Here is a 15,332-nt window from a genome sequence, read left to right on the forward strand (position 1 = left end):
GACTGGAGTGCAGTGGCCAGATCTCAGCTCACTGCAAGCTCCGCCTCCCGGGTTTACGCCATTCTCTTGCCTCAGCCTCCTGAGTAGCTGGGACTACAGGCGCCTGCCACCTCACCCGGCTAGTTTTTGTATTTTTAGTAGAGACGGGGGTTTCACCGTGTTAGCCAGGATGGTCTCGATCTCCTGACCTCGTGATCCGCCCGTCTCGGCCTCCCAAAGTGCTGGGATTACAGGCTTGAGCCACCGCGCCCGGCCGTACTCTCTATAAGTAAATTGCTACAAATGAAGACTTGTGACAGTTTCCATATACATTTCTCATTTTTTGGATGTAAAAATTAATGAATACTCAATTACTAAATTTTGCATAAGACCTAAAACTATTCTCATTTCTACAGATTTTCAAGTGTTTGTCTCTTTCTTTTGAATATTACATAACTTTAGCATTACATTTTCAAGTGTTCTCTTTCAGCTTAATGTTGCTTTTAACAGTAAATCAAACTCTTATTAGCAAGATGGAGGAACTGAGTAAATTTTGATAATGAGGGATACTTAGTTCTGTTTCTGGAATTTCATGTAAAATAGTAATTACAAGACTTTCCCCTTTAGCCACCTCGTACATCTCATCCTGTAGTGAAGTTTTCCTGTACAGACTGTGAACCAATGGTTATTGATAAACTTCCTTTTGACAAATATGAGTTGGAACCTTCACCACTGACTCAATTTATCCTGGAAAGGAAATCTCCTCAAACGTGTTGGCAGGTGAGCTGAACAACTTATAGTGACCCCAAAATTTAAATGAGGTGTTTCTTAAAAAGCTGAATTGAATCAGTAGTTTATATAACATTCTTTAAAGGTTATTAAAGTTTTAATTGCTCCTTTTTAACAGGTGTACGTGAGCAATAGTGCAAAATATAGTGAACTTGGTCATCCTTTTGGTTACTTGAAAGCCAGTACAGCACTGAACTGTGTCAACTTATTTGTGATGCCTTACAATTATCCAGTCCTTCTTCCCCTCTTAGGTAAGTCATTCTTGTCACATTCTCCTTGACTTAGCATGCAAAAGTTCTCCTAAAGAGCATTTCCTTATAGATTTTCTTGTCTTTTGGAAATCAATGAAAATATTTCGAATATTCTAAAATATTGAACATCTTGAAGAAAAGATAACAAACTGTTTGTGTTTATAGTAAATTAAAAGATGATACTGAAACACTTCTTAGTCTGCAATTTAATGAAGGTTTTTTTTTTTTTAGTTTTTTTGGGGATAGAGTCTTGCTCTGTCGCCCAGGCTGGAGTGCAGTGGCATATTCTTGGCTCGCTGCAACCTCTGTCTCCCAGGTTCAAGCGATTCTCCTGCCTCTGCCTCCCTCCCAAGTAGCTGGGACTGCAGGCATATACCACCATGCCCAGCGAAGTTTTTTCTTTTTAGTAGAGGCAGGGTTTCACCATGTTGACCAGGCTGGTCTTGAACTCCTGATGTCAGGTGATCTGCCCGCCTTGGCCTCCCAAAGTTCTGGGATTACAGACATGGGCCACTGTGCCCGGCCAAAGGTATTACATTTTAAATTTTTTAATTAAATATTCTAACTTTTCTGCAAGTTAGATTTCTAACAGTTAGAATTGGTAATGTAGGCTTTCCGTTTGAAATGAGACATTTTGTAGAAGCATAGTATAGTTAACAAGATCTGAGTGCATTTTCTAAGAATTTATTTATACTTTAATTTTCATTTGGGAAATATTTTTTAAATAAAGGAGTTTGTTCCAAAATAATATGATAAAAGCCTAAAGTTAGTTTCTAGGTACCATCTAGCTATCATTTTTGAGGAGTGCTGTTGGAGAAAACTTACGCTCCATGAAATCACTTTAAATTTAAAAGTTATAGTCAAAATATTAGTAGATATATTTTATAGAAAACATTATGCATGCTTTGTTTCTGTCTTCAAATCTGCTTTGTGTCTAGGTCTAGGGAGAGCATAGATTTTCCTTGTGTATTTTCTATTTCTAACTTAATTCCTACATGTACTTTTAGACCATAATTGGCATCTTTTCATTTTATAGAAAATGACAAAACCATAAATCTTACTGCCTTTCATGTTAAAAAAAAGTCTGATATTACTCTCTCAAAAATAACAAGGCAGACTTTAAAAAGGAAGCATCTTTGACTTGACTTCTATGTGTGAAAATAATGAGTAGTGATAGTTTGTTCACATTATACGTTTCTAGATGACTTGTTTAAAGTGCATAAAGCAAAACCAACATTGAAGTGGAGACAGTCATTTGAAAGTTATTTGAAGACAATGCCTCCCTACTATCTCGGGGTAAGAATATTATTTAAAAGAACTTGTTGGCCGGGCGCAGTGGCTCACGCCTGTAATCTCAGCACTTTGGGAGGCCGAGGCGGGCGGATCTTGAGGTCAGGAGATCAAGACCAGCCTGGCTAACATGGTGAAACCCGTCTCTACTAAAAATACAAAAATTAGCTGGGCGTGGTGGCGGGCGCCTGTAATCCCAGCTACTCGGGAGGCTGAGGCAGGAGAATCGCTTGAAACCGGAAGGCAGAGGTTGCAATGAGCCAAGATCGTGCCACTGCACTCCAGCCTGGGCAACAAGAGCGAAACTCCATCTCCAAAAAAAAAAAAAAAAAGAACTTGTTAATTATATTATGCTTATGGTTTATTGTGGGTATTGTAAACTTTTATTTATTGCTTTTGTAGATTAAATGACATGAAAATTGAGTATACAAATGACCACTATAGATGTAAAGGTAAAGAGAGGTTTCAGTGATTTGCAGAGTAGTGATGATGATCATGATCACGAGAACATTTATGTACTGCTTACTCAGGCCAGGTATTGTCCTAAGCAACATCATTAATTTATACAGTTACCCTATGAGGTAGAAATGATTATTGGTTCTGTTACACAGATGAGGAAACTAAAGCATTAAAAATTAAATAATTTGCACAAGGCTACATAGCTAATATGTGAGGGGATGAGGGGCCTGAAATTCAGTCTGGCTTAGATTTAGGCTTTTAACCTCAAGTGTTGTACTACCTTTTTAAATTACAGTTTTATGATTATAGTTGTCTCTCAGTATCTGTGAAGGATTGGCTCCAGGATCACCTATGGACACCAAAAGTCACAGATGCTCAAGTCCCTCATATAAAATGGCATAGTATTTGCATATAACCTACACACATTCTCTTGTATACTTTAAACCATTTCTAGGTTACTTAATATGTATGTACTTATTATACTGTATTGATTAAGGAATAATGTCAAGGAAAAAAGAGTCTGTATATGTTCAGTACAGATGCAACGATCCATTTTTTTTTTTTTCCCTAACGTTTTCAGTCTGTGGTTGGTTGAATTCACAGAATACGGAATCCACAGATATGTAGGGCCTACTATATTTCTTTTTAAGGGTGCACAATAGTTTTTGTTGTATTATTTCCCAAATCTCTGGAAACACCTTGTAAGGTGGATAAGTGTATATTCTCATAGAACCATATGCTTTAGAGGAGTTCATTACTTCAACACTAGTGTATCATAGTAGGTAAAACCAATAACATACATTTTATTAAATACGTGATTTAGTTTGTGAAAGGTAACTTTTTAACAAAAGTACTTAAAATCACTTATGTATTACTTCTGTTTTTGATGCAGGAATATTATAGCATTTGGCTATAAATAATCTTTCTAAATCATCCCTAATATAATTAGGAGATTAATTTCTTGAGCTTTGAAAATCATGACATTTTATAGTTCTAAGAGATAAGTTGTATTGAATGTGTCTAGCACACAGTGCCTGGCAAGTAGAAGGGCAAAAAAGAACAAACACTTTGAATAGGAACTGTTACATATATTGACTCATTTATGTTTCATAGCAACCCTGAGGATTTAGCCAAGCCAGATAGGTGTTAAATATCAGGGCTGGGATTTGATTTCATTTTGACACCAGTGCTTATACACTCTAATGTGTCAATGGTTATCATCCTTTTTCTGGCTCTATCCCATTCACATATGCTAGACACTCTTGGTAGTGATATTTTTTGTCATGCAAAGTAGTTCTCAGTCTCTCCTTGCAATTGAAAAGTTTTTTAACTTTCAGTTACCACATCCATAATAAATATTAGATTGTTTTTTCCTCCTGCTTATGTTTCCTTCAGAGCTTGTTTTTTTCAGCTCAGCATATTATACTAATAGTAATGATTAATACTTTGTACCCAATGGTTTTATAAAATGCTTTATGTGTATTAACTCATTTAATCCCATGACAACCCTGTAAGGGGTAGGTATTGTTATTTTCCTCATTTTACAAATGAGAAACTAAGCCACAGAGAGCTTATTTATAATCTAATCTAGAATCATGTAACTAGTGAGTGGTTGAGCAGCTAATTACTCAAAGTAGAAATCTTGCATTTTCCTTGAGTGTTTTTCACTTACTACCCAGAGCTACCTCTATAATGTGTCTTCTGTCCATTTCTTCCAGTATCTCCTAGTATCTCCCAGTGGTACCAAGGAAGTCCAGTATTTTATCCTTCTTGTCTTGGGGAGTTATTGTGGCCTCTAAATCCTTTTTAACTACTTCAGATGGCCTTTCATCCCACTGACAAACATTTTACTGAAACATAAATATGATTGTGTTACTTCCTTATTGAGGAGAAGAAGGGGAAATAATTTTTTGGAGAAAATTTTAAGACAGACTATACATGGAACCATAAGTTTTTAATAAGCTTAATATTGAATGATGTTTTCTTTTTTCCCATAGCCCTTGAAGAAAGCTGTTAGGATGATGGGAGCACCTAACCTAATAGCAGACAGTATGGAATATGGACTTAGTTACAGTGTCATTTCATACCTCAAAAAACTGAGTCAACAGGTAATATCAAGAAATAGAGTGAGCCATTAAGTATTTTGAATGGTTTGGACTAAGATAAACAGGTTAAAGCTGGTTCTTGATGGTTCTAATGGAATTCCATTATATTACTATATTACATTTTAGAGCCATATATTACATAATTCTGTCTCACGCCCATGGTGTGCTATGGTTTGAAATGTTAATTTGAAAATTGTATAATAGGCTGGGCATGGTGACTCACACCTGTAATCCCAGCACTTTGGGAGGCCAGGGCAGGCGGATCATGAAGTCAGGAGATCGAGACCATCCTGGCTAACACGGTGAAACCTCCGTCTCTACTAAAAATCCAAAAAATTAGCCGAGCGTGGTGGCGGGCGCCTGTAGTCCCAGCTACTCAGGAGGCTGAGGCAGAAGAATGGCGTGAACCCAGGAGGTGGAGCTTGCAGTGAGCCAAGATTGTGCCACTGCACTCCAGCCTGGGCGACAGAGCGAGACTCTATCTCAAAAAAAAAAGAAAAAAGAAAATGGTATAGTAATTCCTAATTTATGAAAATGGCTTCGTGAGTGTGGTCCTAGACTTCCTATATGTGAACATTATTTATCTTTTGAGAAATTTAGATTAGAAAGTCATTTTTCCTTAAAAGAGAAAAAAAAACTTCTTTATGTTTTGAAACCTGCAGATTTTTCTTTCAGAATGGGAGTTTCTTTGAAATGTTTGTACAAAACACTGAATTTTGTCATTCTGGCCATAAACCACATTAATAAATGCTATAGTAGTCAAGCAGTATATAGTTTAACTGACTGAAATTGTTAATGTCCTATGAAATAGTTTATTTTTCCAGTACTTCTGACTCGCTACCTTAACTACAAATCAAAAGGCAGTTTGGGAGGAGTCAAAACATTGCTTCTTGCTTTCCGGGGAAGAACTGCATAATTATTTGCCATATTGATGTGCTAATAAAAATGTCTTATGTAATGATGATTTTAAAAAAATAATCTTCTATCACCCCTGAATTGGAAATACACATTTCATTTAGTGTGCATTTACATTTCATGGCTTAAGTATAATGGGTGTTAATAAATAAGTTGAAAGTGTGTTTGTCCTGTTCCAAAAGTTTAAGAGTTGTAATGATTTAAAATCATAAGACGTTGTTGTTTAAACTATGTTTAGTTTACCCAATACTTGACATAAACTATGCTACTTGAGTTTTTAACTTCTTACATACTTAAAAAATATATATTTAATTTATAGAAGATCATAACCATTAGTATCTGATTTATTAATTTAGATTTTATCAAGATAATTCTTATTTTTATTTTAGGCCAAAATAGAATCTGATCGAGTCATTGGATCTGTAGGCAAAAAAGTAGTACAGGAAACTGGAATAAAAGTCCGGAGTCGATCACATGGTTTATCAATGGCGTATAGGAAAGATTTTCAACAACTCCTCCAGGGAATTTCAGAGGATGTCCCTCACAGACTGCTAGACCTTAATATGAAGGAATACACTGGATTCCAGGTTGCTTTGCTGAATAAGGTAATAATCATATGAATTTAGTACTACTCTAGTTCTGTTCCGTTCTGTTACTGGATAAATCACATTTTTTGCTAATTCGGACATTCATTTTATCCAGACTTTAAAGAGTACTTCTGTATCCTTGCAGAATAATGATCATTATACTGTCACCACTAGAATTAAAACAATGTACATGGTGTGTGAATGAATGGATAGATTGATGAAGAGTAAACTAACTTGTTTATTTTATAGATGAGAAAACAGAGGTTTAGAAATTGCTTTAAGTTGCAATAGTGGATGGTAGAATTCACTATAGTTTTGTACTTAAACTGATGACCCTATTAGGCCCACACCATGATCCAAAAATGTTTTGTGAGTACTCATGGTTACAGATATCTTTATCCCAGCAGCCTTTTTGTAGAAATAGGCAAGCTGATTCTAAAATTTATATGGAAATGTAAAGGTCCTAGAATAGCTAAAACAATTTTAGAAGAGTAAAGTTGGAAGACTTATATCATCTGATTTTAAAACTTACTGTAAAACTTACTACAGTGATCCATGCATTGTGGTGCTATCATAAGGATAAACATAGAGATTAGTGGAACAGAATTGAGTCTAGATGTAGGCCCTCACACACACAGTAAATTCTTAACAAAGATAGAAAAATAAGTTAGTGGATAAGAAGACAGTCTTTTAAACAAATGGAACAATTGGATATCCATATGCAAAATAATGAATTTGACCATTACCTCATATTATTTGAACTGGTCATGATCTTAAATGTAAGAACTAAAACTATAAACTTCTAGAAGAAAACACAAGAAAAAATCTTCATGATGTTGACTTAGCAAAGATTTCTAAAAGCACATACCAAAAATGTTGATAAATTGAATTTCATTAAAATAAAAAAACTTTGCTCTTTAAAAGAAAATGAAAAATGAAGAGGCAAGCTACAGCTTGGGAGAAAAGCACATATCACATAAAGGACTTGTATCAAAATATATAAAGAACTCATAACTCAAAAAGACAAACATGGGCAAAATACTTGAACAGACATTTCACCAAAGAAAATATGCAAATACAAATAAGAACATGAAGTAATGCTCAGCCTTATCAGCCATTAGGGAAATGCAAATTAAAACCATAATGAGATACTACTTCATAACTTCTAGAATGACTAAAATTTAAAAGACAAAAAATACAGGTATTGATGAGAATGTGGAGCAACCCTCCTAACATTACTGATAGAAAATAGTTGATATTTCCTTAAGAAGGTAAACATAAATTTGCTGTACAATCAATCATCTACTTGTAGGCTTAGTATGCCAATTCATAGCAGCATTTTTCATAATAGCCAAAAACTTGAAACAGTCCAAGTGCCCATCAACTAGTGAATAGATAAAGAAGATGTGGTGTGTCCATATAATAGACTACTTGGAATAAAAAGGAACAAACTACTGATACACGAATAATGTCAATGAATCTCAAAAACATCATGCTAATTGAAAGAAGCCAAGTACAAAAGATTGGACACTGCAAAATTCCATTTACAAAATGGAACATAGAAAGAAAGCAAATCATGTGGTTGCCTGGGGATAAGGAATAGTGATTGACTGCAAGTGGGTACAAGGAACTTTTGGGGATGGTAGAAATGGATTATGATGATGGTTTCACAACTACGAATTTACTAATACACATCAAACTACATACTTAAAATAGGTGATTTTATGGTACATAAATCACACATCAAAGCTGTTTTTTTAAAAAACTTCGGTTTTAAAATTTGGAAATTGGTTTTACTTGAGTTTACTTCTTTTATCCAGAATATATAATAAAATCTTTAGAGTTAGATGGTGAATTGAGATTGTTTGGTTGATCTCACTACCAAATATTCATCTTTTGGCCCTGAACCAGTACATTAAGATTATATGTCTTTATTTCATTTTTTTAAGCTAACTAGTTTATATATCTTATTTTCAAACCTATGCTTCAGGTTAGAGATTTTAGTCTCTTTTAATTCTGTGTTTGACAATAAATTTGTCCTTGAATGTTGTTTAATAGGATTTGAAGCCACAGACATTTAGAAATGCTTATGACATACCAAGACGAAATCTTTTGGATCACTTAACAAGAATGAGATCTAATCTTTTGAAGAGCACTCGCAGATTTCTTAAAGGACAGGATGAAGGTTAGATCATAGTTTAATACTGGTATTTTTAATGTTTTTTTTTTCTTTATAGTCTGAAAAAGCATAGCATGGTGATGTAAATTTCAAAGAATTATTATAGTAGTATAACATTCTTATTGTAAGTTCAAATGAAGTAAAAGGTGAATCATCCCTGATTCTCTACCTTTCTTCCTACCATCACTGTTGCCCCAAATTCTCTTCCCTAGAGGTAACAACCTTTCTTAACAGTTTAGTTTCCTTTTATAGCTTTTCTCATGCATTTATGCGTGCATGCACACACACACGCCCGCACCACTTATCAAACTGTATACTTAAAATAAGTGATTTTTCTTAGTCATTTTCTTGAGATATACCAGTATCTGATGGTTTAACTCTGGATGGCCAGTTTCATGACATGTTTTGATACTTCCTTCACCTTTATCCATGGCACCTACTATAAATCAAGTCAGATGAGACTTTAAACCTTTGCCACCTCTGATTTAAGCGTTCTAACAATAATTTTATATAAAAAGGGTTAGCTATGTGGCTTCTCTTTTCCAAACTGTACTTCCGTTTTCTACAAATTCTACTATAATAAAATTCTGCTTATTTGGAATAGCGTAGAAGAGAAGAGATATACCTTTCACGGTAAGATCACACATACTTTTTTTTTTTTTTTTTTTTTTGAGTCAGAGCCTTGCTCTGTCGCCCAGGCTGGAGTGCAGTGGTGTGATCTCGGCTCACTGCAACCTCAGCCTCCTGGGTTCAAGCGATTCTCCTCCTTAGCCTCCCTAATAACTGGGATTACAGGCACGTGCCACCATGCCCTGCTAATTTTTGAATTTTTAGGAGAGATAGGGTTTTGCCATGTTGGCCAGGCTGGTGGTCTCAAACTCCTGACCTCAAGTGATCCGCCTGCCTCAGCCTCCCGAAGTGCTTGGATTACAGGCACGTGCCACCATGCCCTGCTAATTTTTGAATTTTTAGGAGAGATAGGGTTTTGCCATGTTGGCCAGGCGGTGGTCTCAAACTCCTGACCTCAAGTGATCCGCCTGCCTCAGCCTCCCGAAGTGCTTGGATTACAGGCATGAGCCACTGGGCCCGGCCACACATACTTTCTCTGTACTGAAATTAATGGCAATTTTTGTTTTGTTTAGATGATGAAATCAGTGTTTTAAATTTTATTTTAAAATATTTTGTCGCAGTGGTTATAATTGCACCAAACGAATTTAGAATATGTTGGTAAAGAAGACTGTCTAGAATAACACTAGGTAGCATTCATATATAAGGAAACATTATTTAAGAACTAATTGGAGTATAGTCTTAGTGAGGTTAACTTTTGTTGCTGTTGTGTTCTTTTTGAAAGATCAAGTGCACAGTGTTCCTATAGCACAAATGGGGAACTACCAGGAATACCTCAAGCAAGTACCTTCTCCACTAAGAGAACTTGATCCTGATCAGCCGCGAAGGTTGCATACATTTGGCAACCCCTTCAAGCTGGATAAGAAGGTAATTTTGAAATGTTCTATTATGTAATTTGTTTGTGGTAGACATTGTCAGTTTTATAGTTCTTAATTTAACTAAAGTAAGCTGAAGCTATTTTCCTGGTAGAGCATCTAATAAATGTCAACATAATTAGAATATAGTTACTTTCATTGGAATTGACACTGGTTGTGCCATTTAAACATTGTTTGTAAATTCAAGAAAATTGTATTCTTTTTTGCTAAAGGGTATGATGATAGATGAAGCAGATGAATTTGTGGCTGGACCTCAAAATAAACATAAACGACCTGGAGAACCAAATATGCAAGGGATCCCTAAAAGACGTCGGTGTATGTCTCCACTACTAAGAGGCAGACAGCAGAATCCTGTTGTAAACAATCATATCGGGGGAAAAGGACCACCTGCACCTACAACTCAAGCACAGCCAGATCTTATTAAACCTCTTCCTCTTCATAAAAGTAAGAATTGTTTTTTTCTTAAACATTATTTGCTGCCTTTTGGTTCCTTTTCAAGGAAGAGATTTTTGTTATAGATTGTAGAAGGAAATTGATTAGTAGTACAATGAGTGAATGAATGTGTAGAGAAGATATTTGTTTAAATGAGCATATGATCATTTTTGTATGTCTTAATGAACATTTGAACATTTCTTATATTTATGATGCTTTATTAGCTATAATGCTCTAACATATCATTTGCAAATCTTTCAAAATAATACTTTTGAAAGGAGCATTATCACTATCCACAGAAAGTGGTTTTCAATTTCAGTTGAAGTCAACTAATTATTAAATATGTATGCTATTTTGGATAATGCTGTGCTTTGAGGTATACCACTGAAGACAGGAGTGATCTCTGCCCTCATTTATAATCAGCAAGGAAGATCAGTCATTGAACAGATACTAGAAGTATGTTGAATGTTACAGAAAAGATGTCAAGTATATTGTGGAAGCATTTGGCAAGAGGATTTAAGTCAATGAAGTCAAGGCACTTTACTGAGGAAGTTAATGCTGAAGCCAAAAGCTGTGCATTTGCTTATACTAGAGCAATAGTATGTGCAGAGGCATAAAGAGAAAGACATTAAGGGAATTTAAAGAATTCCAGTATAGCAAGGGTGTTGGGCATGAGGTAAGGTGAGAACTGAAAGACAGAAGCCAGATGATGGAAGGCCTTGGAAGCTGTTTTCAACTGTATTCTAAGGACAGTGAGAATCCACTGAAAGGTTTTAAAGTGAAGGTGACCTAATCTGATTAGCATTTTATGAAGATCAGGTTGACTGTAATGTGTGTGGAATATTATCAGAGAGGAGCAAGAATGAATGTAGGGAAACCCTAATGAATTAATGGACTTATCACTTATAGATAGTGGTCATACTTACAGCATATTAACTGAAGAGAAACAAAATCTTTTATGACTGCTGATGGAAGTATCCAATACTGCCTTTGAAGTTGTCTTACCAAAAAAGACCCAAAAACCAAGTTGAACATCAATGTAATCAAACCAATTTATAGGAAATACAGGGGACAGAGAAACATGTGGGATACAGTTAGTAAAATCCAGATTGTAGAAAACTCTGTAGGACAAAGAATCTGTTGGGTTTTTTCCAGAAAAATACACAGTAAAAGAGGTACAGCAGGATTTTACGGATGCAAATGTAGTTTAAGAGATATATAAGCCAGTTTTTGCAATGTATAGGCCTTAACTGTACTCAGAATCAAACAAAATCAAACTTTTCCACAAACAGAAAACATGTTGGAGAGTATGGACATGGACTGTATATTTGATATTATTAAATAATTGTGCATGCACAGGAATCAGTTAGGAAACCCGGGGAACAGATGCTGGTGACCTGACAGTGGGGTTTGAAGAAGAATATGTATTTGAGAAATACTTGGGAGACATCACTAAAGGACTTGGTTACTGGTTGGATGTTGGGACCAGAGCAGGGTGGGAGGAGTCAGGCATCTGTCTTGAGAGACACTGGGTGGGTGGAAGAATAAATAATAAATGAGTTTAGTTTAGAAGTGCATATTAGGTCATCAAATGGAGATCCTAAGTTAGAAGATGAATATTGAGTTTGGGACTCAGGAGAAGAGGATTGGGCTAGAGGGGTAGTATGAGAGGCAGATTACTGCCCATTGCACTGAATAAAATCTCACCAAGGCAAACAAGAAAAAAGCTCAGAACAGAACCTCGAAAGTGCCAAAGTTAAGATAAGAAAGCAGAAAAGGAGATTGAGAAGGAAGAATTTTGGAGATAGGAGAAAATAGGGAAGAATGTAATGTCATGGAAGCTAAAGGGCAAGATAATTGAGTGGGTAGTTGTCCCAAATACTTAAAAAACAAACCAAACAATAACAACAACAAAACCAGTTCAATCAAGAGAAATGGAAAAATTCTGTGGTCTTTGGTGATCTTAGCAAGAGCAATTTCTGTGGAGTAAAGGGGCAGAGCCTAATAAGGGGTTATGGGAGGAGTGAGAGGTGAGAAAATGGAAACAATCAGTATGAGTATAAACAGCTAGTTAAGTTTAGTTGTAAAAGGAAGATGGGAAAAGAGCATGGTACCTGGAAGAGTTCACAGGGTTTTGAAAATGGTGATTTTTCTTTGTATTTAAGATCAGAGACGCTTGAGCATGTTTCAGTGCTGGTGATGGAACCAGTAAATAGGGAGAAGTTGAAAATGAAAATGAGAAAAGGCATACTCAGCACAAAATTACTGGGAACGCAAGAGGGAAAGGTCTAGAGCACAGAAGAAAGAATGCTCCCTCAGTTGAAGCAGAATGTGGGGGGAAGCGTGATGAGGGTGTAATTTAGTTAAGAGGGAGGTAAAGGAAGTCCTTTAATCATGACTTTGCTTTTCTTTTGAGCTCTGTGAGGTAGAAGGTAAAGTATACTGCTGAGACAGAAGGGGATATTGGGAAATCAGGGGTTTGAAGAGAGTGAGGGAGCTTAACAATCTCTGTGGGAGAGAGAAAAGGTTGTGATAAGATTGCTAGACAGTGCCTAGGACCCAAGTAGAGATGGTGATTGTGACCACTCTGTAGAGCTGGACCCTTTTTCTCCAGCAGTGCTCATGATTCCAAATGCAAGTCTGGGGCAAGCAGAGTGAGTCAAGAGATGGGATTTTGCTTGGCAGATATTCTGGGAAGACAGTAGAACAAGAGAAATTAAGATATTAGTAAAAGTGATGTATCATCAGATATAAGCCTGATACAGAATTGGCTACTTAGAAGGGATATGGTTAATAGGAGAAAGAAAGTAGAGGAATTGCTAGAGTCTGGCTGAGTTAAGCAGCAGCAGCAGGAGTACTCTGAAGATGAGGGTTATACTTCTCCATCTCGGAATTTGTCTGGATGTGAAAGGCGAAGGTGTAAATGTAAGTTCTTTGGAGAGAAGCTGGGGAACGGGGAGGCCAGGTTCTTACCAGATGATCTGCTTAAACATTGAAGTCCACAGCACTTCTCAGACTTGAATATGCATGTGAATCACCTGGGAGTTCTAGTTAAACTACAGATTCTCATTTACTCAGTCTGAGGCAGATGAGCATTTCTAGCAAGCACTCTGTTGGTGTTGCTGCTGCTTGTCCACACACCACATTTCGAATAGTAGTAAGGACCAAGAATGAAGTGACAAGGGCTTCAGGGGTGGAATGTGCATGGCAGATGCACTTGATAGCAATAACTGAAGCATACCCTGAGACTGACCCTGCGTGCAGACACACCTGCATGTGGTTGGGAGTTCTGAGCTAGGGAATAGGGTGGCTAACCCAAAGATCCATTCCCTATCTATGAGGAACATCTGAGCCCCAGCCCATTGTGAAGTGAATGCAGGCCAGACAGGGGATTGAGGCCCTTTGTTTTGGGTTAAATGAAGGTTGCCAGGTGGAGGTTGTTAGGGGGAAGAGTTCTAAGTGAAAATACGATATAAACTGCATACTTTTTGCAAGTAGTTGCCATTTTTCTGTCCAGCCTGCTGCCACTGGGCCACGCAGTTATCCTGTCCAGCCCACTGCCATTGGACTGTATGTAAGGGGGTTCTTCTGCCTAGCTTGCCACCACTGGGCTCGCTCCCCTTTATGTAAGCCCCCAACAAAACCCCTTATCTTATTTACTGGCTCTGGATCTCTTTGCCTTCTTGAACTTGGTGCCATCCCCACTGGAGTTGATAGGGGCTCAGCACAACAGAAGGAAGGCTGTAACTGAGTGCCAGAGACAACAGTGTCTTATAGGCTTGTGACCTGGAGGTTGGCATAAGATAGTGATAAGGAGAGACAGTGTGAGTGGCATGGTTGAATCTCACAAGAGTACAAGGGAGTAATTTTGCAATAGCACTAGGAAGTGAAGGATTCAGTGACTGCATGTCCTTTTATGCCTATGGAGAGTGTGCAAGAGAAAGCAATTTCTACTTTTGGTCTGGAAAGGAAAGCAGTCTGCATACAGGAGAGCTGGGTTTCAGTTAAAGCATAAGTTGTAGAGAATATTCAGTAAAGGGGAGTTTGCAATTCATGGAATCGAATTTAGGAGAGAGTCAGGAATTTGAGGGATTTGTGGAAATGAGTGTATAGGGGAATATGAGTAAATTGAGTTAATAGTTTGGACAGGAAATGAGGACAGTAGAGATGAATTCAGCTGGTATCCTGGAGGTTGGTGAGCAATCAGAGAACTTAAAATTCAGCAGCTTTCTGTAGGGCACGCCTAATAATCTGGTGTTAAGAGGAAGGCTTGCGAGCTTTCAATTTTAGTAGTCTAATGAGCTGAAGTGGGCACCAGGTTGCTCTGCAGTGGTGAATAAATGATGACTAGATTCTGTAGTCAGAAGGGTATACTGTAAAACATTACCTGTTTGGTGCTATGTTCCCTGCAGAATTTGGAACTTAAAGGCAGAAGTATAAGTAGAAAGTAAAAACTACCCATTATTTACTTTTACCTCTAAATGATACCAGATGTATAAGGCATATTGAGTTAGGGCTCTCTAAGGTAGAGATAGATGACCGTGATAATTTTGATCATAGATATTTCATTGAAGTATCAACCTACTTGTTTCAATAAAATTGCCATAGAATAAACTGGAAAACTAAAAACTACTTGAAATCGACTTTATTTTTTCCTCTAAGGGCAAAAATTGTAAATATTTTGTAAATACTGTGTATGTGTCACATTGAAATCTACTGTATCTTTGGCAATGCTTAAGAACTATATCACATTATTTGTTAACTTGCATTAGTCAAGGAAATCAGTTTTGACTTGCTGTAATAATGTTCTTTTGTAGCTTTATTTACTGTATGCTTTGAGACTG

General features: G+C 36.8%; 1 protein-coding gene across 7 annotated transcripts in view; it reads left to right on the forward strand.

Annotated features, from left to right (window-relative positions):
* The window catches only part of INTS6 (integrator complex subunit 6), a 111,035-nt gene that overhangs the window by 70,435 nt on the left and 25,268 nt on the right, over nucleotides 1-15,332 (forward strand). For all 7 annotated transcript variants that reach the window (XR_001885928.1, XR_001885929.1, XR_001885930.1 and 4 more), the window contains 8 exons: nucleotides 607-759; nucleotides 887-1,019; nucleotides 2,221-2,315; nucleotides 4,766-4,876; nucleotides 6,178-6,393; nucleotides 8,434-8,560; nucleotides 9,906-10,048; nucleotides 10,269-10,500. Coding sequence is in view for 4 of the 7 variants with exons in the window: in XM_017873733.1 (XP_017729222.1) it covers nucleotides 607-759; nucleotides 887-1,019; nucleotides 2,221-2,315; nucleotides 4,766-4,876; nucleotides 6,178-6,393; nucleotides 8,434-8,560; nucleotides 9,906-10,048; nucleotides 10,269-10,500 (1,210 nt within the window). In the remaining 3 variants the exon portion in view is untranslated. The remainder of the gene's footprint in view (nucleotides 1-606; nucleotides 760-886; nucleotides 1,020-2,220; nucleotides 2,316-4,765; nucleotides 4,877-6,177; nucleotides 6,394-8,433; nucleotides 8,561-9,905; nucleotides 10,049-10,268; nucleotides 10,501-15,332) is intronic.

This window comes from Rhinopithecus bieti, unplaced genomic scaffold, assembly GCF_001698545.2.
Source record: "Rhinopithecus bieti isolate Rb0 unplaced genomic scaffold, ASM169854v2 scaffold_7398, whole genome shotgun sequence".
In the NCBI taxonomy this organism is placed as follows: domain Eukaryota; kingdom Metazoa; phylum Chordata; class Mammalia; order Primates; family Cercopithecidae; genus Rhinopithecus; species Rhinopithecus bieti.